A 27,730-nucleotide genomic window follows, 5' to 3' on the forward strand; every position below is an offset into this window, starting at 1 on the left:
TGGCATCACAGGGCCACTGTGAGTCTGGCAACTGCCAGTTTGTAAAAAGTGCACTCGCATTGGGCGGAGCGGGGCCACCCCTGCCATGCCAGGCCCCTGGCTGGCCCCTCGGTCTGGGGTCTGACCTCCCCACGCCATGCTCCCTTGCCTAAACGGGGACCCACAAATATGTTTGGTGCCAGGCCCACAAAAGGTTAATCGGGCCCTGCCCTTCTGTGCTTAAACTTTAGGACACACAAACTAATCCCTTTGGTTTATTTTAATCAACTCCTCAACTCCAGCGTGACCTAGGTGAGTTAATTTCAGCTGAATGCCTACTGCCAGGAACAGGAGAGTCCTGCTTCGATACTGAAATCAACAGCCAGGGAGCGGTATGCATTTACTGGGGGGGAGAAGGTGTGGGCAGCTTGGAGTTTGTTTCTGATCAGAAACTCGTCAGGGACAAGGGAGCAACACGGGGTTGGATAGCAGCACTCTGCCTGGGGGTGTGACTTGGGACAGCAGGTGTTTTGAACAGCGCCTGAATCTGGCAGGTTAAACCCGCCCGAATTCCTTGGCATTTCGCACCGTGCCTGAGAAACGTGTGTGAAGGGATTATTCGTGAGCGTGCGGCAGCGTTGGTTGATCCCCGAGCCCAAGCGGCAAGAGCGTCTGATTTAGTGCCTGCGAGTCTCTCCGCCGGCCGGGCCCGCGCTCCGGCCATGCGCGCGCTGCGGGGCGCGGGGCTGCGGGCGCCGCTCTCAGGTGAGCGGGGGGCGCGCGGCATTCACAGCCCGGCGCGAGCAGCGGATGCGGGCGGGCAGCGCTGGGGTGGAGGGGAAGGGTCGCCAGGGACTGACGGGAAAGTCCGGCGACCGCAGGCCAAAGCGGGCGTGGGGCTGTTTTGCAGCGGCTGTGGCCCGGCCCCTTGTGGCGCAGAGCTCGATGCCCTGGCAAACCCGGCCCTGGCAGATCTTGATTAAATTCTTTTTGTCAGGTCTGTCGTACGCCCCCTCCCAGCCCCAGCGCTGGCTGCCGTGGGTCAGTGAGGGGAGCAGGATCTGTCCCGGGTGTGGGGGGCGGGGGATTGGAGCGTTTTGGGCTGCAGCTTGCTGTTGGCATCAGCTGCAGCTGCCTCTTCCCTGCAAGCCCTACCCCCGGGCATGGAGAGCCCTCCGCTGCCATTGACATCCCGGGGCGCTTCAGGCGTGTAGACCAGGCCAGCGGGGCCTGGCCCAGAACGGGTAGCGGTGAAGGGCTGTTGCGGGTCTGTAACCGACTTGTGCTGTGAGGTCTGATCCTGCCGGCTGCAGGGAATTTGCTCGCAGTGGGGAACGTGGCTGGGCCTCGGTGGTGAAGCCTAGAACTTTTTCTGTAAAGCTGCCTTTTCTTCCAGGGGGTCTGTGGGTTCCCCGGGGTCTTTAAAAGGGTTCTGTGGTGTGGAGTAGCCCAGTCCTTCCCTGAGTCAGGTGTCCTCCCATTACTCCTCAAAGACAATGCCAAGAAACCTTCATACCAAACCGCCCACTCCATCGAAGCCTTTGTACGTACCGCAGGCTGGCCCAGAAAAGCTGTTTCGGAGAAGTTTTTTTTTTTTTTTAAAAATGCTGTTGCTGTTATTTCTCATGCCCTTCTGTCTGCAGTGCCAGTTTTTCTCCTAGTGCCACAAGCTAAACTGTACACACTTCAGGAGCAGAAGGAAAGGGCAGTTGATACATCTTATAAACCTCCCTAAATAACCTGAGTTTGGTTTACCAGTCTGCATAATCATGCTGTGATTTTTTTAAAGGGCAGATATTTTGTGATTGAACCAGGGTTAGAAATTAAAGGCCCAATCCTGATAAACCTTAGTCCCATGAAGAAAAGGAGGACTTATGGCACCTTAGAGACTAACCAATTTATTTGAGCATAAGCTTTCGTGAGCATCCGATGAAGTGAGCTGTAGCTCACGAAAGCTTATGCTCAAATAAATTGGTTAGTCTTTAAGGTGCCACAAGTCCTCCTTTTCTTTTTGCAAATACAGACTAACGTGGCTGCTACTCTGAAACTTAGTCCCATGAGTCGTCCAAAAGAAACACCACTGAGGACAATGGGATGGTTTGCATGTGTAAGAACTGCTTCTGTGCAAAAGGTCTGCACCCTGGGCCCTTATGCAATTTGCAGCTCCCAAATGAGGTAAAGCATCTATTTCTCTCCCTGCATTGGATTTTCAGTGGGACGTTCAGAGGCCAGCTGCCCTTTGTGTCTTTGAAAATCTCTCCTAAATCTGTTGCTGGTCTAGGACTAAAAACTGCCTATACCCCACCAGAGTAGCTGTAGTGGGGTTAAACCACTCACTTTGTGGAAAGATGGAAAAGTTATTGTGTGGCTGTGTGTGTGTGTTTTTGTTTTCAAATATGGTCATGTCTTGAAATTTGCTCCGAGATTTGGACTTGTGCAACTTATTAAATGGGTATTACAGCCAAGTATGTTTGGATGTAGATATAGATGCCTAGATATAAGTATCACACGTGGTAGTGGTACAAGTGTGAAAAACTGGATTCTCACAATAAATGTCACTCCTCTTGCACTCTGTGCACCAGGACCGCTTCTAATATCAAAACTTTTGAGCAGCTACAGTTGGCATTTAAACAGTCAGCCACTGAAATTCCTTTCTATCCTTTCGCAGTGAGGAATTTCTTCCATCCAGGATGGGGAATATTCAATCCTTGACCAATGAGAGGCAAACAACTTAATTAGTTTTAAGAGAGAGCTTGACAAATGTATTAGTGCAGTTGTACGATGCTCGTGATGGGCAGGGGATAGGGCATAGCACTTCTGGTTTGTTTTATGTGTCTAAAAGCTCATGCTTCAGGATTTTTAGCCACACTTGCAGGGGTCAGGAAGGGATCCGCCCCATCCCCTCATGTATTCTGGTTTTGTTTTGTTTTCAAATTTCCTTTCCTCTGAAGCATCAGAGATGGCCGCAGCTGGAGATGGGAGATCAGATGGGGAGGTCCAGGGCTCTGAGTGGGCACTAAGCATTCTCTCTCTCAGGTGCTTGGCTGACTTGGTGTTACTTGTGTGCTCAGGGTCTAACTGGTCAATGTATGTGGGATTGGGAAGGATATTTCCGCCAGGGCAGATTGGCAATGACCTTAAGAACATAAGAACGGCCATACTGGGTTAGACCAAAGGTCCATCAAGCCCAGTATCCTGTCCTCTGACAGTGGCCAATGGTAGATGTCCCAAAGGGAATGAACAAACAGGTTATCATCAAGTGATCCATGCCCTATCACCCAATCCCAGCTTCTGGCAAACAGAGGCTAGGGATACCATTCCTGCCCATCCTGGCTGATAGCCATTGATGAACCTATCTTCCGTGAATCTATCTAGCTCCCTTTTGAACCCCGTTATAGTACTGGCCTTCACAACACCCTCTGGCAAGGAATTCCAGAGGTTGACAGTGCGTTGCATGAGAAAATACTTTCTTATGTTTGTTTTAAACCTACTATCTATTAATTTCATTTGGTGGCCCCTTGTTCTTGTATTATGAGAAGGAGTAAATAACACTTCCTTATTTACTTTCTTTATACCACTCATGATTTTATAGACCTCTATCATATCCCCCCTTAGTCACCTCTTTTCCAAGCTGAAAAGTCCCAGTCTTATTAATCTCTTCTCATACGGAAGCTGTTCTATACCCCTAATAGTTTTTGTTGCCCTTTTCTGAACCTTTTCCAATTCCAATATATCATTTTTGAGATGGGGTGACCACATCTGCATGCAGTATTCAAGGTGCAGGCGTACCATGGATTTATATAGAGGCAATATTTTCTGTCTTATTATCTATCCCTTTTTTGATGATTCCTAACATTCTGTTTGCTTTTTTGACTGCCACTGCACATTGAGTGGATGATTTCACAGAACTATCCACAATGACTCCAAGATCTTTCTTGAGTGGTAACAGCTAATTTAGACCCCATCATTGTATATGTATAGTTAGAATTATGTTTTCCAATGTGCATTACTTTGCATTTATCAACATTAAATTTCATCTGCCATTTTGTTGCCCAGTCACCCAGTTTTGTGAGATCCTTTTGTAGCTCTTCGCAGTCTGCCTGGGACTTACAAAACTACTCAAGCTAGTTATTGTCTGCAAATTTTGCCACCTCACTGTTAACCCCTTTTTCGAGATAGTTTATGAATATGTTAAATAGGACTGGCCCCAGTACATATCCCTGGGGGACACCACTATTTACCTCTCTGCATTCTGAAAACTGACCATTTATTCCTATCTTTCCTTTGTTTCCTATCTTTTAACCAGTTACCACTCCATGAACGAACCTTCCCTCTTATCCCATGACTGCTTATTTTGCTTAAGAGCCTTTGGTGTGGGATCTTGTGAAAGGCTTTCTGAAAATCTAAATACACTGTATCCGCTGGATCTCCTTTGTCTGCATGCTTGTTGACCCCCTCAAAGAATTCTAGTAGATTGGTGAGGCATGATTTCCCTTTACAAAAACCATGTTGACTATTTCCCAACAAATTATGTTCATCCTTGTGTCTGACAATTTTGTTCTTTACAATAGTTTCAACCAATTTGCCCGGTACTGAAGTGAGGCTTACCTTGAGGCATTCCGTGGGACCTCTGCAGCATGTGGGTCACTTGCTTGGATTATCTGGATATATCTTACTTAATCATTTCCCTGCCATTGCAGGGGCTTTGGCACTGGTGCACCTTGGTCCCACCTATGTTCTGCCTGTGGCACATTATAGTCTAGTCTCCTGGGGGCTGTAATGCTTTGGTCTCATTTTGGTTGTTGGATTTAGTATGCAGGGGCTGGGTGGTGTTGGTGGCCTGTGATTTACAGGAGGTCAGACTAGATAATCCGGTGAGTAGTTTAAAGCCAGATATCTCACTCCCCATCAGGGTTAAAAATGGGACCATGATTTGATTAGAGAGACCGTCCTAAAGGTACTAAGCATTTGTGTCTACCTCTGGGAGACTTTGAGTTATTTTACCTTAAAATACAGCCCAGCTATGAGTGGGGAAACTATTTTTAACCAATCTGATCTGTGGATATTATAGTAGAGTCCCAGGTCATATATTAGACTTTGCCACCTATACAATCTTGCCTAGGATAAATAAAGAAATGATGCCTTGACTCAGGAAAGCAGATGCTTAATTTTCAGCATGTGCTTACGCTGAACAAGGTGACTTCCTGAATTAGTGCCTGTATTTAGGAAAAGTTATTTCAGATATTTGTAGAGCTTTCTAATACAGCTGAATTCCTCACCATAGAGTCACAGTAAGGGAGCATGGTTTTACAGATGGAGGGACCTGAGGGTGTGTAGTATGTAACGAATACATTATTCTGTATTCTGTAGAGCTGGATATGAGAGACTACTGTCTGATAGGTAATACGTAAAAAGGCTACAGGGGGAGAGAGGAAGTACTGATGCTTGCTCTTTTAAGTGCAAGTCCAGCGTAGCAGTTTGGGTTGCCAACCCTCTAGGATTGTCCTGGAGTCTCCAGGAAATAAAGATGAATCTTTTTAATTTAAAGATTGTCATGTGATGAAACCTTCAGGAATATGTCAGACCAAAATTGGCAACCCTAAAAGCAGCAGTGGCCTGGGCAGGGGACTCCCCAGTTGCAGGGCCCACAGAGGTTGGCTGAGGAGTGGCAGGTGCAGACAGGGTGTTGCCTGCAATAACTGACCCAGTTACTCTTAAGTCTTGCAAACAATTCTGCTTGGTGGTATGGGATTCCAAATTTTGTTTTGTCTTCCACTTTTTTCTCCATGGATTCCTTTTTAAGGTTGCCCCTAACCCCTCTCTTCCATCCCTACTACCATTACCCCACTCAGCTGTGTAAATGCAGTGGGAGTTTTCAGGGCCCACTGACCATTCCCATCATCTGTGTTATCCTCCTAAGGCTGCTAATACCACCTCCTAGCTCTTATTTAGCACATAAATAGCTATCCCCCCTCCCCCACAGTCTCAGCACGCCGCGCTGCCGGCGCAATGCTCTGGGCGGCCAGGCAGCACAGTTGCAGAGCTGTGGCCTGACCCAGTGCTCTGGGCGGCATGACTGTAGCGCCGCCAGCCACCGGTGCTCCAGGCAGCGCGGTAAGGGGGCAAGGGGGGTTGGATAGAGGGCAGGGGAGTTCGGGGGCTGTGGTCAGGGGTCGGGGGTGTGGATAGAGATTGGAGCGGTCAGAGGGCGGGGAACAGGGGGATTGGATGGGGCAGGGGGCAGTCGGGTGGGGGGTCAAGGGACAGGGAGCAGGGGGTGGTGGATGGGGCAGGAGTCCCGGGAGAGCCGCCAGGGGGCGAGAAGTGGAGTGGGGGGGTCAGATAGGAGGCAGGGGCCGGGCCATGCCTGGCTGTTTGGGGAGACACAGCCTCCCTAACCGGCCCTCCATACAATTTTGGAAACCCGATGTGGCCCTCAGGCCAAAAAGTTCTCCCGCCCCTGAGCTAAGGCTAAAGTGGAAAAACTTAAGCTCTAACTCAAGAGAATAAAGGAACAACAGGAACTGTATCATCCTGAAAAGCCAGCTCCTCTCTATCCAGTTTGTAACAATGTTGGTATGTTGTTTGACTCTAAGCAGTTGTCGTTTTGCTATGACCAAAAAGAAGGTAGCCAAATCTATCCTAACACTGCCACCTTTTATGTAAATACTTTTATTGTGAGCTCAGGTGAAGGTAGTCCCATAATTTGTGCAGAGAATGCAAAAGTAAATAGTAAGAGTTGTTAAGGGCAAGTTACAGTTTCTAACGTCACCCTTGTTAAAGCAGATTTTTGTCAAAGAGGAAGATTATTTACCAAATCAGAGTGTGAATATTGTAATCCTCTGAGTTTACTGTAAGTGTGCCTTTAGCCAGAATCCATCTTGAATGGAATGGTGTTAAATATGAAGTTATAGCTGATGTAAGAAAGTTATTGCCTAAGGATCTTTTGATTGGGGATGATATTAAAGCTTCATTCAGTCAGGTTAACCAGTCACAGGAAAGAAATAATCCTGAACCTGTGTCTATTAGGGGCAAGGATTTGCCTATGGAGGGTTTCTCCAAATGTTTGTCTGAGGAAGATGGCTGTTTATCTATGCAAAGAAGCAGTGCATATGTGGAAAAAATTCCTAAGTGTCTGTCTGGTATCTGAGAAGTGAATCTGACATTAGATAGGTTTCAGAGTAACAGCCGTGTTAGTCTGTATTCGCAAAAAGAAAAGGAGTACTTGTGGCACCTTAGAGACTAACCGATTTATTTGAGCATGAGCTTTCGTGAGCTACAGCTCACTTCATCGGATGCATACTGTGGAAGCTGCAGAAGACATTATATACACACAGAGATCATGAAACAATACCTCCTCCCACCCCACTCTCCTGCTGGTAATAGCTTATCTAAAGTGATCATCAAGTTGAGCCATTTCCATTTTGTGCTGGAAATGGCCCAACTTGATGATCACTTTAGATAAGCTATTACCAGCAGGAGAGTGGGGTGGGAGGAGGTATTGTTTCATGATCTCTGTGTGTGTATATAATGTCTTCTGCAGCTTCCACAGTATGCATCCGATGAAGTGAGCTGTCGCTCACGAAAGCTCATGCTCAAATAAATCGGTTAGTCTCTAAGGTGCCACAAGTACTCCTTTTCTTTTTGACATTAGATAGGGCTCAGGGAAATGTTTCTCTAAAGCAGATTAGAGTTGATGATTAGGTTGAAGCCCTAACTGAGGAAGGAAAGGGTACAGTCTCGGTAAGTGATGGATTGTTGTCAAGGTTAGTGGAACATGAGTGTCTGTATACCTTACTGTTGCCGGTGTGGAGAATTGTGACAGTGAAGGAAATGTTTCTGTGTCTATTAGGGGTAATGACTTGCCCATGGAGGGAGCTACCCCAATCTCTGAGCAGTTGTCTGTGAATAGCCATGTGTGCTGGGACAAGGGAGAGGAAATCTCAAATTGTTGCAAACAGCAGTGTGCCTAATAAAGGAGAATGTACCTCCAGTCCTTTGTCTGTGGAGCAGACAGAAAGTGCTTCTCAGTTTATGCTAGCTAAAAATTTACCAGTTGTCCCAGAGTTGGATCTGGATTTAACTAAAGCCCAGGAAGGGAATGTTCCTAAGTTTGTGTCTGTTAGGGAGAAGGACATTGTGACTAGGTTGCTTCCAGTTGGTGTCATTCTTAAACTAGATCCCAGAGACCAGACAATTCTGGTGCTTTTATTTTGCCTGTTGCTAGTATGTTGCTGGGTAAAGATATGACAACCTAGTCTGATCAGGGTAATATCAGAGCCAGGGCACAAGGAAAGCATGAAGGTGATTTGAGTATGTTACCCACTGACAGTAACAAAAGATTAGAAGCATTCTCTTCCTTGACTATGAAGTCTAGTAGTTTACCTGAAAGGGGGTTGTGTGAAGATCCTCCTGAGGGGCCAGAGGTGATTCTGGATGTGTGTGAAACTCAGAAGGAGTTTGGTGATTTGGCTGTGCCAAAGTCGGTTCTGGACATAAATAAAGCTCAGAAAGAATCTGTTGCAGTGCATGATATTGCAAAAGAAAAGAAATTTCTTGGTGAAGTCTTTGAAGTCTGTGGAAAGAAATTGTTTCCATTGACTCTTAATGGGCCATTGCTGATAGTAAACAGCCTCTCTTGTGAGGAAAGTGTGTTGGTGCCTAATGGCCGAAGTCTTTCAAATGTGTATGAATCCACTGATCTTGCTTCAGAAAGACCCAGTGTGGATAGCTTTGAAAAGATTTCAGATGAAATAAAAATTGTTAGGGAGTTTAAACAGCCCTATAAGCTTAATCAGCTTGTTGGGGAGACAATGTTATTGGAAGATGAATGTCTCCATGTTGATTCTTTAAGTAAGCAGTCTGTGACTTAAGTACTGAGGAAAGATCGGGTTACTGGTTTTTCAGAGCAGAACAGCCTTCTAACTAAACCCACAAGGATGCGGGAAGAGCAGGCAAATTCTCATCTCTAGATATTTTGGATTTGACTTGTAGTCTCTTAGTGGACTTGACATCTGATTCCATGTGGAAGCAGAGGTTGGTAATGGAAGGACAAAAGAATCTTGAGTGTAACATGCTAGTGCAAATGAATGGTATCTCTTTAAGACAGAGTCCAGCCTTGGAATTAGTAAAGGTTGGGGATCTGAAAACTGGTAAACAGGCTATTGTCTATGTTTGATGCAAATACCTGACTGACGGGAAACAGACTTGCCTGCAGCTGTGAGCAAAAAGGACACACCCAGCCAGTCAATGGATTCAGTTAAGCAAAAGAGCTCAGATTTTGACCCTCCAGAACAGGAAGGAAGGGAAAAAGTTCGTAATGCTAACGAAAGCCAGAGGTTAACCCTAAAGTGCCAAAACCCCAATGGTGTTGAGCCAAAGCATGGCATAACAAAAATGGTTGTGAATGTACACTTGTAATAAATTTGATGCTAATGTTAACTTTTGTGACTGTGGTACTGATACCAAGAACTGTAAAAATGTATAATATGCAGAGTTTTTTGGAAAACCCCTTGAACATGTTCGGAATGATACATAAGAACTCATGTTGTAAAAGCCTTCATGGCTATACTGTTTCATTATATGCCAACACACTTTATGTTAAAAGGCCTGGTGATACTGATATTGCACAGTTAATGCCTGTATCTAATCTTGAAACTGTACACAGCAGAAAAACTACTACAAGCTTGAACTGCTGTGCAAAAAGGGAAATTGAGGTACAATACCTCACAGCCTTCATGGCTGAATGCTGGAGTAATCAACAGTTCCTGTCTATGCTGTGTTCTGATAATTCAGAGATCATCCTAGCATTTAGATGAATTTTAAACATGGGATATCTCGGTATTCATCTCTCTTTGAAATGTACTGTGAATGGTGGAGGAATAAGCAAATGGCCTTATGTTAATTCCTATAGCTAAGTACCGGTGATGGTCATCCTAATTACCTTTTGTTCCCCGAGGAAATCCCAACTTGTCAAAGAGGACATGAAATTGTATAGAAGATCCTTAGGTCCTGATTCTGTCATCTCAGATCTGCTTAGGCTTCATCAGGGGAAGTTTGAGTCGCAAGACTGAGGTCCCAGTTATGCTGGTACGCTCTGAACATGATATTTGGACATTGGACTATAACCTAAGAACTCTTTGCAACTACGAAGCTCACCATCTCTGCTATGAATCTGCACCTAAATGAATTTATACATACAGACATGAGTTCTTGATCTTTTAACCATACTTTTTTGTTTTTAAATAAATTTTAGTTTAGTTCATAAGAATTGGCTGTAGCTTGTATTTGGGTAAGATCTGAAACATTCATTAACCTGAGAGGTGATATGCCCGATCCTTTGGGATTGGTAGAACCTTTTCTTTTATATGATGAAATAAGATTTACAGAAATGTTCATCATATTTGACGTGGGTACCTGGATGGAGGCCTGAGGTTGGATCACCTTAAGGGAACTGTGTTGTTTGGACTTCTGAGTAACCAGTAAGGTAATAAAGAAGCTGTTTTATGCTGGCTTGGTAAATCTAAGTATTGGAATATTCACCAGCTTTATGGGGATTGTCTGCCCCATTCTTTGCAGTTCACCCTAATTGAGTGCCCATAGCTGGCTCCCCACTAGGACCCCGGTCACATAGGTGCTTAACTCTGAGCATTTGAGTAGTCGCTGACCAGGGAGTAGAAATGAAGGTCAGTCCTTGCTGTGGTACGAATGCCCACAGAAATGAATGAAGTAGATCATGTTACATAAGGAGTACTGTCAAATAGTTCAAGGGCAAAATGTGACTTCTCTCTCTAGTAATGTGGGGCTAGAGTGTGACTATATGATCCCTCCAGTGTGAGGGGCAGTGAAACTGGGGGAATCTGGGAGGACGGCTGTGACCCTGGCTGCTTCTCAGCTCCCGCGCTATGCTGGGGTCAAAGTAAACCATGTGCATGCACCAGTGCAGCTATGTTCCCATACCTGCTAGGGGACAGGATGGAGCCAGGGCTCTAGTCAGTCCCTGCCCTGTTCCACCTCCCCCAAACAATCTGCATAAGGGAGGAATATAGTAGTTCTATGCAGCTTGTCTTCTCTGCTGCCCAAGATGCAGGTAGCTGGCACAAGGTTACAACGGGATACTTTATTTCTCAGAAGCCCCTGCACCACTGTGCTAGCTGGGCCATAATTTGGCACATGAATGTGTAAACCAGTTTACAGGCATAATTAAGAGATCGTAAACCTATCTGCGTGACTGATCAATAATTCAGACAACAAACAATGTTAATATGATGTTTAACATGATACCATATTGTTTTAATTGCTATTATCTGACAGGGAAGGTTCCCCTGATTGTAAATATCTCTTGGTGTTTACATTCAATTCACCACTTCACTGGCAACATATTTTAAAATATGCCACCCTTCCTGGAGGGCCTGTGAAAGTGATTACTGTATTTTCACTCCTGGCTCTGCACCAGTGAGTACACTGCCCCTGAATCTGCTTTCTCTTGAACTAGTTTTACTTCAGTGTAACTTCAGTCTGGTAACTCCAAATTTACCACAGTGTGAGAACAGAATTGGGCCCAGGGCCTTTCCATTACTCTGCTGACAATCCTGATAGGACAGATGCTCAAAATAACCATAATTTGCCTATGATAAAATATATCACACAGTGGCTCTGAAACAAAATAGATATTTAACCAAATGATTCTGATTAACTTATCTGCAAACCTCGGGGATTGTCAAAGTTTGACAAGTGATATGTCATCTTTACTTTCAAGTGCCTTAGGTAGACATTCACCCCTGTATGGAGTTCTGGCATGAGCCCCAACATACCACCTAAGTCCCACTTAAAAGTTTTAGATGCTGACTCTCTGCATATGAGTGAATCTCATCCGGGTGTGGGGGTGGGGGGAAGAAACCCTATAATGACTTATTTGACATTCAAAACGGTAATGAATGATTCGTTCCTATAACTGACAGATCTTCAGAATGCAGCGCGGTTGTAGTTGTGGCAGTCCCAGGATATTGGAGAGATAAGGAAGGCAAGGTAGTATCTTTTATTGAACCAACTTGAAACAAGCTTTTGAGCCACCCAGAGCTCTTCTTCAGGTCTGGGAGAGGTACTCCCAGCTTCACAGCAACGTGCAAAGTGGAACAGACTGTAGTAGCTCCCATTGTAAATGACCATTCAGATAGGGTGGCCGGTTAATACCTTTGTAATCCTAGGACAAAAAGGGGGGTTAATGGATTGCAGATTGTTGTAGTAGACCATAAATGCAGTGTCTCTGTTGAAGTGATTGTTTTATTTTCACTCCTGGCTCTGCAGCGGTAATAATTATTCAGGCCCTGATTCTGTTTTCTCTTGAACTGGTTTTATACTGGTGTAACTACAGACGACAATAAACCAAACAAGAGCTGCTTGTTTTTTCTCTTGCAGTAGCATGGTTGATTTCATGGTGTTCCGTCATAGCTGGGCCCCCAGGAGAGAAGATGATTGCTGCTGCAGGATCCTGCATTATGCTCCCTGGACTGGATCAGTTGCAGGGTGTTAGCCTCATGCAGTGGAAATTTTCTGAGCAGTACCTCGTGATTTATCATGTCAATAACTCCAGTTTTCCTGACGTTGTGGACCAAGACCGATTTCTTTTCCAGAAGTCAAATGGATCTCTCCAGATCTGTAGATTAAAAGTGAGTGACAGTGGGATCTATACCCTAATAATAAACATGAAGAAGCAAAATGAGAGATCCATCCAACTAGAAGTTGTTGGTAAGTCAGAGAAAATGATGATAAAATGGAACTCCTATTACTCTATTATTGGTCTCATCTGAACTCTTCTGGTTCTATTTTAATCTGTATAGACAGCACCTTTCAGAATCAGTGCCCTGGAAGAACTCGGCCTCTTGTTAGTGCTGTTCTTCAGTACGGGCAAGACTGAAAAACATTCCTGGCAGAATATCATTGTCGGTTGCAATTCACTGAGGAATGGTACCAGAAAGCTGCAGCTATTCTAGGAGTTTTCACTTGCACCAGGAGTAGAACAGCTTCCCTTTTAAAAAAAAAAAAAAAAAAAAAAAAAGTTAAAATTGTTCAATTTACTAAAAGTTTGACTTTCAGTGGGACTCTCCATTTGACTTTCAGTGAGACCAAGGATATGTCTACCCAACAATCAGGGTGTGTGACTGCAGCATATGTAGCTATACCCTAGCCAGCTCAGATACTGATAGCAGTGAAGCTGACTTCAGCGTGGGCTATACAAACCTGCCTGGGTAATTACTCAGGTGGCTTGCCTGTACTGAAGCCCATGCTGCTATGGTTTCCCTGCTATCAGTACCTGACCTACCTTGTTACATCTACATATGCTGCAGTTATACACCCAATTGCAGTGTAGACGTACCCTTAGAATTGCCAAATCACTTAGGCACTTTTAAGATTTTTACCCAAACTCTTAATTGTAAAACTCATGCTGGTCCTAATCCAAATCCCACTGTAAGACATCCATTGATTTAAAGGGGACGTGAATGAAGTCTTATCAGCAGGGCAGTGAAATAATTGCTTCTTTTCATCTAGAGCCCGTGTCCCAGCCGGAACTCTGGAGCAACTTGTCCTTGATCGGCCTTAGCACTGAGCTGGTGTGCAGCACATCAGTTGAGAAAGTGGCTAAATATCAGTGGAAGAAGGATGGGAAGCCCCTCCCTATAGAAAGCCATTACCAGCTCTCTCAGAATAACAGTGTGTTACTCATACTAAACACTACCTGGTCTGACAAAGGCTCCTATAGTTGTAATGTCAGCAATGAGGTCAACTGGCATGAAGTTTCCCTGGAGCTACCTGTTCAACGTAAGTTCCTTGTCTCGCTGTTGCATTTTTAGTGTGTTCTGTCTGTTATTTAGGATTTATTTAACGTATCTTGCACTATTTACAGTGGAACAAATGGATTTCACCATCAACAAATCAAGTAGATTAGATTAGAACTACCATGACATGAATTACATTCCCAGGCAGACCAGTGCCATTTGCTTTCATGGTTGTACCATTAAGGACAACATGATCATGTAAGTGTAACCCTCTTGTTGCTGCCACTGGCACCTAGAATGGCTAGGTTCAGTCTAGTTTATAAAATAAATAAAACCATGGCTCAAGCCCCTAGCCAGGGCTGGATTCCTACTTCCAGCAATAGGACACTAAAGTGTAACCTCCCTGGTCACCTTGGCAGTTGGCTCTTCCCTACTTGCAATAGAGTCCTTTGATATATGGAACCGCCTCACGCATGGTCCAAATTATATACCCAAAGGGGAGGGGGTGCTTTCCTCTCTGGACTGGAGCAGGTGGGTGGTGGCAAGTGTTGAGGAATGTTGTTAAGGCTGCTAAGTTGTTACGACTGCTCAGTGCTGCTGTTCTTGGAGCTCCACCAGCAGAGGACGCAGCTTGCTGATTCAGCAGACCTCAGTGTTGTTCATAAGAAAGACCACAGGCTCGGTTCAGTGGCGAAGGCATTCAGTCAGGTTCATAGTCCCCCATAGGAGCTATAGGTACATTAACATCATATATCCCGCAACAATGGTACCTGCTTAGTCAGCTCACCAGGATGCTGTCCCCTCAGCTGGGCAAAGATGCCCCTCCTATGACTTCTCCTTTTATACGTTGATACAAACAAGTTATGTATTACTTCCCAGATGATGTTAGTTACCACCCTTATCCTTGTACCCACTAGTGTGAACAAAACACCCTTATGCTGTCATCCCCTCCTTATCATATGAGGGATCGGTTTGTTCTTGTACCATCTCTTAGGAATGTGTTTACATAGTTACTTGAGAGATCTGTGGCTTTTTTGTGTACCATCCTCTGCACTCAGGAATATGCTTACTTGGTGTTAACTAATACCAAGTGTTGTGGTGTTTTGCTAAGGCCGGGCCTGCTGTGGTTCACACTGCTAGTTATGCCTAGGGCTCCAGCAAGGCCTACAACAGGCAGGAGTCAGCACTGCAGGTTCTGCTGAGATTTGCAGCTATATGGTCCTGTTGTGTGTGACTTTGCTAGTCTGGTCCGGCCTTGCTGTGAAGCAACTCAGTGCTGCTGCTGCAAGTCCAGCCTATTCCAAGATTGCAGAATTCCCAGGTGAGGAATCCAGAATAACAAAACCCGTGGTCGGAGTCCTTGCTCCCTGGGATAGAGCTCCTGCTGTCTAGGACAGAGCCCTCTGCCTTCTCCTTGGTGAATTTGCAGGGGTGGCAGGTTTGTAGAAATTTTGGTGGTGCCCAGAACCCGCCCCCGCCCAAACTCCACCCCCCTACCTGCCCAAGGCTCTGGGAGGGAGTTTGGGTGGGGGAGGAGGTCTGGGGTGCAGGCCCTAGGCTGGGGCAGAGGATTGGGGTGCAGGGTGCAGGCTCTGAGAGGGAGTTTGGGAGTGGGAGGGGGTGCAGGGGTGAGAGCTGTGGGGTGAGGTCAGTGGGGTGTGGCTGCAGATGAGGGGTTTGGGGTATGGAAGGGGCTCAGGGCAAGAGTAGGGGTGTAGGCGGTGAGGGCTCTGTCTGGGGCTGGGAATGAGGGGTTTGGGGTGTGGGAGGGGCTCAGGACTAGGGTAGAGGGTTGAGGGTGCTGTGGGGGGGTGAAAGCTCTGGCTGGGGGTGTGGGCTCTGGGGTGGGGCAGGCCTGGGTATGAGTTTGAGGTGCAGGCAGTCTGCTCCAGGACAGGGGTCAGAGAGGAGGACTCCCCCCAACCCTTTCCCTGCCGGCAGCAGCGAGCTCTGGGGGAGGAGCCCCCCTTTCCTGCCCCCCCAGCAGGACACTCACCCCCACCACTGTCACTGCATGTGCTCCTCAGGCCCCTCTCAGGTCCAGGAATCTGCCAGGGGGTGCTGCGTGCACCTCCTCCCCTGCTGTTGCCCCTGACTGTAGCCTCACTGGGGGTGAGGGATGGGGCTGCCCCTTGCCCAGCATGGGACAGGAGCAGTGACTGTGGGTGGGGGGCTCCCTGTGCTGGTGGAGGGTCCCGCCGGAAAAGGGGAGGGTCTGAGGTGGAAGGGCAGGCTCAGTCAGTCTGCCCTGGCAGTCTAGATGGGAGGCACTAGGATTCTGCGGCAGCAGTTGCTGCAGGGAGGCAGCATGGAGTTGCACGGAAGAGGCAGAGGCAGGGACGCTCTGCTCCAGGGCCCCGGGGAGGCACGTGGGGGCAGCAGGTGGGGCCAGGGAGGACACCCGGCCCCAAATATTGGTGGAGCTGGGCCTCTGGGCTCTGAATATTGCTGGTGCTAGGGCACCACATGGAGATATAACTCGCCGCCCCTGTGAACTTGAATCCCATTCCCAAGTCGGAGTCTACTCTCTGTAAATTCACAGTGACCCACTTACTCCAGAGAATATCGTGTGCAATTCCTAAGCCCTTTCCTGAGTACAGTCACAGCAATGACCTATTATCACTTATGCCATCAGAACATACAGATCCAATTAAATGTAAATAAGACTGACCAATGCTGTTTTTTTTTCCTGTATAGAGGGAGCAGAGATTTCTCTCTCTTTGCCTCTCTGCTCTGGGGTTGACATATGGAAAAGCTGATTTTCCCCCTCCCCTTGCTCCCGTTTTAACCAAAACTTTACTGGGGATACCATGAGACAGTTACAAGTCCCATATTAGACATTGCAACTTTGTATTTACAAAACTGTAACTTAGGAGAAAAACACTGCCTCTCTCATATAATCATTCCAATACACTTCCTCTCTCCTATAATCATTACCGTTTTTTCAGTCCTTCCCTCCCCTGGATCACTGTGTTCTAGTCATCCTATCTCAAAACAGCTATGGCTGAATGAGGGGGCTCAGAGAGGTTTATAAAACCTGTTGCTGCAGCCTTAACTGCTGTGCAGGTAGGCATTTCCCCCTGTAGTGGCATTATGAAATTTTCAGTATTATTTTCTATCCTATTCCTTACCCATAGTGGCAGTTTGTTTGCTCTTCTGCCTTGACAGCGAGCAGAGATTTTCACTGAGCCTTTCTTTGATACATCTGTCTGAGCCTCTTTTCAATGTTCTGAATGCCACAAATGATGGGGTGAGAGGATACTTAGGTTATAACCTCTTTGGGACAGGGACTGTCTTTCTCTTCTGTGTTTGAGTAGTGCCTAGCACTACTACAATATAAATAATAAGGATAATTCACTGGTCCCCCTCCTGCAAACACTTGTGAGTAGTTATTTGTGTTCACTGACCCACTTGAATTCAATGGGATGTTGTATCATGTAAGTATCACTCACCTGATTTGAGCAATTGCAGAATCAGACCTATGAACTTAACATTTATTTTCCTTCTCCTTCTGGTGTTTACACCCACATAAATCTTGAGTCCTGTAATGCCTTGGCTGGTGACATCCCACTCATTCTGGAACCCCACTGAATGCCTAGGCTGGCCCAGAGTGACGATGCAAGTTCCATTTAAAAATATTTCATGGATTTCTAAAGTAATAAAAAGAGTATTTTAAATAGTGATCTGTTCCATAGTATCATAGAATCATAGAATATCAGGGTTGGAAGGGACCTCAGGAGGTCATCTGATCCAACCTCCTGCTCAAAGCAGGACCAATCCCCAACTAAATCATCCAGGCCAGGGCTTTGTCAAGCCTGACCTTAAAAATATCTAAGGAAGGAGATTCCACCACCTCCCTAGGTAACGCATTCCAGTGTTTCACCACCCTCCTAGTGAAAAAGTTTTTCCTAATATCCAACCTAAACCTCCCCCACTGCAACTTGAGACCATTACTCCTTGTTCTGTCATCAGCTACCACTGAGAACAGTCTAGATCCATCCTCTTTGGAACCGCCTTTCAGGTAGTTGAAAGCAGCTATCAAATCCCCCCTCACTCTTCTCTTCCGCAGACTAAACAATCCCAGTTCCCTCAGCCTCTCCTCATAAGTCATGTGTTCTAGTCCCCTAATTATTTTTGTTGCCCTCCACTGGACGCTTTCCAATTTTTCCACATCCTTCTTGTAGTGTGGGGCCCAAAAATGGACACAGTACTCCAGATGAGGCCTCACCAATGTCGAATAGAGGGGAACGATCACGTCCCTCGATCTGCTGGCAATGCCCCTACCTATACATCCCAAAATGCCATTGGCCTTCTCGGCAACAAGGGCACGCTGTTGACTCATATCCAGCTTCTCGTCCACTGTAACCCTAGGTCCTTTTCTGCAGAACTGCTGCCGAGCCATTCGGTCCCTAGTCTGTAGCGGTGCATGGGATTCTTCCGTCCTAAGTGCAGGACTCTGCACTTGTCCTTGTTGAACCTCATCAGATTTCTTTTGGCCCAATCATCTAATTTGTCTAGGGCCCTCTGTATCCTATCCCTACCCTCCAACGTATCTGCCTCTCCTCCCAGTTTAGTGTCATCTGCAAACTTGCTGAGGGTGCAATCCACACCACCCTCCAGATCATTTATGAAGATATTGAACAAAACTGGCTCGAGGACCGACCCTTGGGGCACTCCACTTGATACCAGCTGCCAACTAGACATGGAGCCACTGATCACTACCCGTTGAGCCCAATAATCTAGCCAACTTTCTATCCACCTTATAGTCCATTCATCCAGCCCATACTTCTTTAACTTGCTGGCAAGAATACTGTGGGAGACCGTGTCAAAAGCTTTGCTAAAGTCAAGGAACAACACGTCCACTGCTTTCCCTTCATCCACAGAACCAGTTATCTAGTCATAGAAGGCAATTAGATTAGTCAGGCATGACTTGCCCTTGGTGAATCCATGCTGACTGTTCCTGATCACTTTCCTCTCCTGTAAGTGCTTCAGAATCGATTCCTTGAGGACCTGCTCCATAATTTTTCCAGGGACTGAGGTGAGGCTGACTGGCCTGTAGTTCCCCGGATCCTCCTCCTTCCCTTTTTAAAAGATGGGCACTACATTAGCCTTTTTCCAGTCATCCGGGACTTCCCCCGATCGCCATGAGTTTTCAAAGATAATGGCCAATGGCTCTGCAATCACATCCGCCAACTCCTTTAGCACTCTTGGATGCAGTGCATCCGGCCCCTTGGACTTGTGCTTGTCCAGCTTTTCTAAATAGTCCCAAACCACTTCTTTCTCCACAGAGCGCTGGTCACCTCCTCCCCATGCTGTGCTGCCCAGTGCAGCAGTCTGGGAGCTGACCTTGTTCGTGAAGACAGAGGCAAAAAAAGCATTGAGAACATTGGCTGTTTCCACATCCTCTGTCACTAGGTTGCCTCCCTCATTCAGTAAGGGGCCCACACTTTCCTTGACTTTCTTCTTGTTGCTAACATACCTGAAGAAACCCTTCTTGTTACTCTTAACATCTCTTGCTAGCTGCAACTCCAGGTGTGATTTGGCCCTCCTGATTTCACTCCTGCATCCCTGAGCAATATTTTTATACTCTTCCCTGGTCATTTGTCCAATCTTCCACTTCTTGTAAGCTTCTTTTTTGTGTTCAAGATCAGCCAGGATTACACTCTTAAGCCAAGCTGGTCGCCTGCCATATTTACTATTCTTTCTACACATCGAGATGGTTTGTTCCTGTAACCTCAATAAGAATTCTTTAAAATACAGCCAACTCTCCTGAACTCCTTTCCCCCTCATGTTATTCTCCCAGGGGATCCTGCCCATCAGTTTCCTGAGGGAATCAAAGTCTGCTTTTCTGAAGTCCAGGGTCCGTATTCTGCTTCTCTCCTTTCTTCCCTGTGTCAGGATCCTGAACTCGACCATCTCATGGTCACTGCCTTCCAGGTTGCCATCCACTTTTGCTTCTCCAGTGGAAAGAGTGCCTGTCTTATTTCTGTAGCTCCACTCCAGCCTCCTGTGAGATTCAGTGGTAGTTATGACTTCATCAAAGAGCGCATTGAAATATTATATGAAGAAGGAACCAGGAAGTCTAGAGAATAAGAGCGATCTTGTTGTAGGTGAAACCAGGTGAATAGTGAGCGAAGTTGTTCATAAGCATTTTCATGAATTCAGAATAGCTTTTTTGTTTATCCAGGTTCATGTTCCTTTTTTGCCTGTCCATAAAAATTCACATGGATAGGTGTTGAGTCACATGGGAGGGGGGAGGAGAGACTGTGACCGTTGGGGGCTTTTCCTTTTTTGCCTGTCCATAAAAATTCACATGGATAGGTGTTGAGTCACATGGGAGGGGGGAGGTGCCTGTGACCGTTGGGGGCCTCTCATCCCCATTTATGCCTCTGAAAATCTCCCCTCCCTTGCCCCCCCCCCCCAAATACTTATGGAATGGCTGTCCTTTGTGGATAAAATTCATGAACATGGCTGGGAAAAGCAGGTATGCTTGGGGAGGGTGCATGGACGGGTCAGCCATCATAAAATCTAGACACCATGTATGTCCCAGATAATCTATTCCTAGACACCATAGTATGTCCCAGGTAGTCAAAATGAAACTGATGAGAGAGAGAGATAAGAGTAGGCTACGATGTCACAGGAAAAGACAATGTCCCAGCTGTGGTGATACGACCTCAATCTCTTGCCTTCTGGGGCCTGTTCCAACTCCTTGTGCCTCCCGACTCCAACTGCAGGGCCCAGCAATAGGGTTTGGTGTGTGGCCCAGAACTGCTAAACAAGCAACTGATTAGTAGCATCACCCATAGAAAGGATAAAGAACCATGGCTAAAGGCATGAGAAACACTGATATGAGAGAGATTTAAAAATATGTACAAAGGAATTTGTTAGAGGGGAAAAATGGGTGCTTATAAATCTAAGTGTAAACTAAATTATGCCAGACTTTTAATTGGAGAGGGGCCTGACCAAGACCCTACCAGCTACCTAGAGAGGGAAGCCCACAGGATTTAGTACGTGGCCCAAAACCCTAAATTGATTACTTATATGTGGCACAACCCTTTGAAATGATAGAGAGTGGCAGCTAAAATGAGAACAGCTAAAATGAAAAGAGAGAGGAAAGTTTTCAAATACTTGCTAAACTTTCTGTTAAGGAAGAGAGATTTAAAAGGGAAATTTATAAATCTAAATAGTTAGCTAAAACATTCCAATGTGTTTTCCCACATAAATAATTGAAGAAGAAATTGTAAGAAACCTAACTATTTATAATGATATTTTATAATAATCTGTGATAGAAGTTATACATTTGTATTGCATATTTGTTGTTAGAAAGCAAATATTAAACTTTATTTAAAGATAAACAGAATAGCTGATAACTTTATATTAGCATTAAAAGAGAGGGAGACAAGGCAATAAGGTAAGGAGACAGGGAGAGCTGAGATAATGAGGTTATAAGTCCTATGGGTTTTCATATTATTTTTGTAAAATTTCTGTCAGTTTCAATTCAGTTACTCCTGTCTCGCCCATGTTTCCTCCAGTTCATAGATTCCAAGGCCAGAGATTGTTCAGTTGTTAATATAATATAGTAAATGAATCATTCCATTTCTCTCAGTTCTTATTTTCCAGTTCTGTAGAGTGCATATGTTTTTGCAACTGAAGTAATAAAATACATTAGATGCAATCAAAAAATTCTTTAAAAAATACCCAACTTTAATTAACTTCGCACTCCTCATGGTATGTTCCTAGCTCTGTGGTTAACATGAATGCAGGAGGTCTGGCCCCAGAAATAACTCAGCATGAGTGTTTTTAGTTACACATGCTTTAACAGGCAAAAAGGAAATGGTTGTTGTGACGGGTTTGGTCACAGGGACCCCCTTGGGACTGTCACTTGATGTGCTGAAATTACCTCTGAGCCTGTTTTCCCTGCCAGCTTGGGACTCTAGAACCCTGCCTTGTTGAGCTGGACACGTTAGCCTGCTGAAACACAGACCCAGGTCTGGTCCATGCCCCCAAATCTGTAGACTTTAACCAAAAACTGCTCAGCAGGTCACCTATCTCCAGCACCCAGACACCCAGTTACCAATGGGATCCAAACCCCAAATAAATCCGTTTTACTCTGTATAAAGCTTATACAGGGTAAACTCATAAATTGTCAGTCCTCTATAACACTGATAGAGAGATATGCACAGCTGTTTGCTCCTCCAGGTATTAATCACTTACTCTGGGTTTATTAATAAACAAACGTGATTTTATTAAATACAGAAAGTACGATTTAAGTGGTTCCAAGTAGTAACAGACAGAACAAAGTAAGTCACCAAGCAAAAACATGCGAGTCTAAGCCTAATACATTAAGAAACTGATTACAGGTAATATCTAACCTTCAGAGGTGTTCCAATAAGCTTCTTTCACAGACTAGACTCCTTCCTAGTCTGGGCCCAATCCTTTCCCATGGTACAGTCCTTGTTAGTTCCAGCAGACATCTCAGGTGGAAAGCAGGGGCTTTCTCATGACTGGCAGCCTCCCTTTTTTCTGTTCCACCCCCTTTTTATAGCTTTGGCAAAAGGCAGGAATCTTTTGTCTCTCTGGGTCCTCACCCCTCCTTCTAAATGGAAAAGTACCAGTTTTATGATGGATTCTAGTATCACGTGACATGGTCACATGTCCTGTGAGACCTTATTCTTCATTACCCACGGGCTGGCCCACATGTACACGTTACCCGAAATTGGGCCAGCTAGTAAGCTTAGGGAGGACTAATGACTCACCAGAATTTGGCAGAAAGCAGCACGTTTATTATTCTGATAGCTAAGCTCAAAAGAAAAGGGGGCGGGGTCATGCTCACATACTCACGCTCCCAGGACAGGCACAACACTGGAGATGTCAGGATCCTTCAAGGTAAGTGTTCCACAGCACAGCAATGGATGGTGTGATGAAAGTAAGTCTTCCCAAGGCATGATGGAATGCAATGCAGCAGAACACTGGCCAGGTGGTCTGGGCAAAGGGCCTTCATGGGAGGTACAATTTTATGAGTGTACTCCTGAGCACATGGCCACTTCCCCTTTTAAGGACCTGCTCCTCATGGCCTGCAACTAGAGATAACTTGGCCACATCTGGTTGGTCACACTCCACCTCAGGCAGTGTCCATGCATTGGGTGTGTGATCACTGCCTAATTAGAGTCCCAGACACCTTGTCTACCTTGGAGCTCTTCTGAAGCAGCCCATTCATCCCACAAGCATTCCAGGTGGGAGGGGGAGGGGGAGGGGGAGGGGGAAAGCCACTTCACAGGTATTCAAAGAGGGAGAGGAGACAAACCGGGGGGGGGGGGGGGGGGGGGGGGAGGGGAGTGTAAGAGACCTTTTCAGCATAGAGGTTATACATAGCATAATCATACAGAGCATACAGATCACTGCTGCTCCTACAACAGTACACAGGAAGGCTTGCAGGTAAATAAACTCATTCACAACCAGTTGTCCTAGTCAATGGGAGCCATCAAGATTCTAAGCCACCATTAATGGCCTATACTTTGTATAATTACAATAGGATGTCAGAATTATACTTCATATTTCTAGCTTCAGATACAAGAATGATACATACATAGAAATAGGAGGAATATATTCAGTAGGTTTTAGACTTTTATGATACCTTACAAGAGACCTTTTGCATAAAGCATATTCCAGTTACATCATATTCACACTCATAAGCATATTTCCATAAAACATATGGAGTGCAATGTCACAGTTGTATTATTACTCTTTTACTATTCATAATTACCCTCTTAAAATAACAAATGGAGAAAGCATTTGCAATATCTACAACTTACATTACTAAAATGTAAAGCTGTGCAAACAGGAAACCTTCAAAGAACTTTTTGAAAAATATTTGGAGGTGTGGAGAAAATATCACTAAGTGTATACGAGCTCTCACCCTGGTCTCTTGGGAGAGGGGCTTTTGCAGATATGTCCAGATTCTTGCGCAGTGCTATCTAGCTTATTTTTACATCCATATCCATAAACAGGCAGACATATATACCTTTTAAACTGAAATTGTGAAGCACTGGTAGCAAGGCTATCAATAAATTGTTAACAATGGACTTTTGGTCCCAGTTTACAACAACATTATTGAACTTTGCATGCAGAATGCACATAAACTTTTCCAAAAATACCTTTTACACTACTTGACTTTTTGTAAGGACCTGATTTACATGTATAAATATACATCCCTGGCCCCACCCCAGAGCCTGCACCCCCAGCTGAAGCCCTCACCCCCCCTCCTGTACCCCAGCCTGGTGAAAGTGAGTGAGGGTGGGGGCGAGTGAGCGATGGGGCGGGAGGGTGGAGTGAGCAGGGGCGGGGCCTCAGAAGAGGTGGGGCAGGGCCTCGGGAAAGGGGCGGGGCAAAGGTACTGGATGCATTAGATCTGGTTCTATCTCTGCCCAGAAATACTTAAAGATTTGTGGTGAGAATTTCTTACTTATCTAAGGTCTAACTGTAATAAGAGTTGAGTGTGTTCCATCCCCTCCAGAAGCCACTAGATATCTTTCCTGGCTTGGAAAGAGAGTGTTACCAAAACGGTTTAATATTTTACATCTCACATTTTTCAGTAAAATCTATTGCTGAATCTGAAACATTTTTAAAACTTCTATTTGCAGAATACAGAAAGAGAATATGGATGCTGCTCTCAGTTGGAATATGTATGATTGCCTATGTTGTCACTGGTAAGAAGGTTTTTAACTAATTAAAACTGGGGGTTAGGTTTTCTTACATCATTTCATTTAACTCTAACGTGCAAGCATCCATTTTGTTGCAATCTCTCTCTCTCTCCAGGTTTCTTCATTTTTAAATCCAGCTCATGAGTATGTTTTTTTTAAATTCTGACTTTTATCAGAAGAAGGATCTTTTGGGGAAAAGAGCTTGCAACAGAACTTCCTTGAATGTCTTGTGTGATGTCCTAGTCAATTTCTGGAATAATTAATGAAGTGCTTTATGGTGAGCAGAACCAGATGCTTCAGAGAAAGATGCACGAAACCATGCAGTGAGCAGTTACGGAACAATCCATTCCCAAGGAGGTCTCTGAACTCTCTGTGATGTTATTGACATAAACTGTGACTGTATAGATCATTGTTGCAAACACTGTTATATATGTGCAGCAAATATTGTACAAAGGTTGTCATGTGAGGTGTCTGTAAAGAGGTTATGATTTGCTGGTTATGCTATCTGTATGTGTGTATCATTTTTGTAGTTGAAGTTATGAAAATTGGCTATGTACTTGTATCTCAATGTGTTTTGATTCTAAGTAGACTCAGTGAAGCATTTGGTCAGCTTCTTGAGAAAGGAATTTGCAGATGAAGTGCCCAATCAAGAAACACTTAACTGACAATAGATTTGGGGAGACGCCAATCCGTATCTGAGCTTTCCTGGGAACGTTCAAACTAACATGTAAACAGTGGCATCGGCCTGCAGACTGAGTCATGAATGGGCATGAGACTTGCCCATGGGACTCCAGACTCCATCTTGCTGCTGTGATTTTTCCACAGTAAGAACAAAGGGGTGTCCTTCCATGGGCAGAGAATATAAAAGGCCCTGGAAACTGCTCCATCTTGTCTTCAATCCTGCTTCTGACCTCTGGAGGAACTTTGCTACAAACTGAAGCTCTGAACAAAGGACTGAATGACCCATCCCAGCTATGGATGTACTCCAGAGACTTGATTTGAACCTGCAGTTTATTACACCACTGCTACAAGCCTGAACCAAGAACTTTGCCGTTACTGTATGAAATTGATTCCATTTAACTAATTCTAGCTCTCATCTGTATTTTTTCCTTTTATGAATAACCCTATAGATTTTAGATTCTAAAGGATTGGCAACAGCGTGATTTGTGGGTAAGATCTGATTTATATATTGACCTGGGTCTGGGGCTTGGTCCTTTGGGATCGAGAGAACCTTTTTTCTTTTACTGGGGCATTGGTTTTCATAACCATTCATCCCTATAATGAGTGGCACTGGTAGTGATACTGGGAAACTGGAGTGTCTAAGGGAATTGCTTGTATGACTTACGGTTATCCAGTGGGGTGAAACTGAAGTCGTCTCTGTTTGGCTGGTTCAATGTGCCTTAGAGGTGGAGAACCGCCAACCTGGGGCTGTAACTGCCCTGCTCTAAGCAATTTGTCCTGAATTGATATGCTCAGGTGTGTCCCACCAAAGGCAGCTTCATTACAGGTGTCCTAGTCAATTTCTGGAATAATTAATGAAGCACTTTATGGTGAGCAGAACCAGATGTTTTAGAGAAAGGTGCAAGAAACCAGGCAGTAAGAAGTTATGGGACAATCTGTTCCCAAGGAGGTCTCTGAACTCTCAATTGTTGGATTAACATATACTGTGAAGAATTAAGGCTTGAGTGTCAAGGAGGGTTTGAAGTAGCCATTTCAACACTTGTGTGTTCAATCCTCATTATTATAATGCTGGATGTTTCTGTTCTCCATATAAATATCCAAACCATTTTTAATTCTTCTAAGCTGAGTCCTGGCCTTAATGATATCTCATAGCAGTGAGTTCTGCTCACCTCAGCTGGTGTCTAGCTGAGCATGGATGAGGGTCAAACCCAGAGGTGATGGAGGGTTGGGAGAAGTGGAAGAGGTAGTATCAGCCCTTCTGGGGGAATTCGTCTATTTAGAGTTTGCTACTTAGGGATGATTTTTAGACCCCAAACTGCTGTTTGATCATATGACAGTGGTAACCCAGTCAGTGTCAGGTTTTTTGTTTTTATGGGGTTTTTATAAACCGGGCACATCACAGGGTAGGAGGCTGTGACCTTGCCTGCTGGATGCAGAGCTTGCTACTGTTATCCAGGCTTTTGTCATCTCGAGATTAGACTACTGCAGTGCACTCCGCAGGTGGCTAGACTTTAAAACCAGTCAGAGACTGAGGCTATGTCTACACTAGAGACTTTCCAGCAGCACAGTTGTACCAATGCAGCTGCACTGCCGGAAGGTCTCCCATGTAGCCGCCATATGCTGGCGAGAGAGAGCTCTCCCATCGACATAATTAACTACCCCCAACAAGTGGCAGTAGCTATGTCAGCAGAAGAGTGGCACTGACTGCCTCTTGGTCTCTGGTGGAATTTAAAGTGTTGGTTATGACCTACAAAGGGCTAACTGTCTTGGTGCTGGCCTTCTTGAGGGATTGCTTCGCTTGCCATGCCATGCTGCCGGAGCTGCAGTCAGCAGGGGCATTCAGGCTGGATCCTTATAAAAGAGAGGCGGCAGCTGGCAGCCTATTCTCTGTGAAGGCTCTGGAACCTGCTCCTCTTGGTATGAAATAGCCCACATTTGGTAACTTCCTAGGCATGGTGCAAAAGACATGTCTCTGATAAGGGCTCTGGAAACAATGTGGAGAGGTGACCAGTTGGCCAAGTTCCTGTGGAACTAATTTTAATGCTGCTGAGACTCAGTGGTATTTATTGTGTAATTAATTATGTAAGGACACCTAGAGCTTTGGATTGGTAGATTTAAATCTAAATAGAGAAAATATTTTATCACTTCCTTCCACTGTTTGCTTCTGTTGTTATTGTCCCATGAAACAATACCATCAATGATATTCTGTTAGTGTTTAAATAAACTTGTACTTAATCTCACCTATATGCTTTTTTTAAAAAAAGACATTTCATTGTCAGTATAGTGTTAGCGATTAACCTAATTTATTGTGCCTTTTAAAAAAAGCTGCAAAAGTGCCTGTAAAATTGTTCAATAAAATAAAAGGAGTACTTGTGGCACCTTAGAGACTAACCAATTTATTTGAGCATGAGCTTTCGTGAGCTACACGTGTAGCTCACGAAAGCTCATGCTCAAATAAATTGGTTAGTCTCTAAGGTGCCACAAGTACTCCTTTTCTTTTTGCGAATACAGACTAACACGGCTGTTACTCTGAAACCTTTCAATAAAATATTTTAACTTAATTTTGCAACTAAGGTTTTTTTTCCCTTCTAAGCA

General features: G+C 45.0%; 1 protein-coding gene across 2 annotated transcripts; it reads left to right on the top strand.

Moving 5' to 3' along the window:
- Window positions 1-382: 382 nt before the first annotated feature.
- On the top strand, window positions 383-27,383 carry LOC114020405 (HEPACAM family member 2). Of its 2 annotated transcripts, none has more exons than XM_037909635.2 (5): window positions 383-744; window positions 12,397-12,726; window positions 13,528-13,797; window positions 24,395-24,460; window positions 24,570-27,383. In XM_037909635.2, the coding sequence occupies exons 1-5, from the start codon at window positions 702-704 to the stop codon at window positions 24,596-24,598; spliced, it is 738 nt and encodes a 245-aa protein (XP_037765563.1). In that variant the 5' UTR covers window positions 383-701; the 3' UTR covers window positions 24,599-27,383. The 2 variants fall into 2 exon arrangements, with proteins under 2 accessions (XP_037765563.1, XP_043378020.1); XM_043522085.1 differs by having other exon boundaries at window positions 399-744; window positions 12,400-12,726.
- Window positions 27,384-27,730: the final 347 nt, after the last annotated feature.

The sequence above is a fragment of the Chelonia mydas genome, chromosome 9 (genome assembly GCF_015237465.2).
Source record: "Chelonia mydas isolate rCheMyd1 chromosome 9, rCheMyd1.pri.v2, whole genome shotgun sequence".
Lineage (NCBI taxonomy): Eukaryota > Metazoa > Chordata > Testudines > Cheloniidae > Chelonia > Chelonia mydas.

Bases quoted from the DNA above. Each gene is read 5' to 3' on its own strand.
- LOC114020405 (XM_037909635.2), top strand. From the start codon at position 702: ATGCGCGCGCTGCGGGGCGCGGGGCTGCGGGCGCCGCTCTCAG. The intron at 745-12,396 runs GTGAGCGGGGGG...TTTCTCTTGCAG, and splicing joins GCTGCGGGCGCCGCTCTCAG to TAGCATGGTTGATTTCATGG. The intron at 24,461-24,569 runs GTAAGAAGGTTT...CTCTCTCTCCAG, and splicing joins GATTGCCTATGTTGTCACTG to GTTTCTTCATTTTTAAATCC.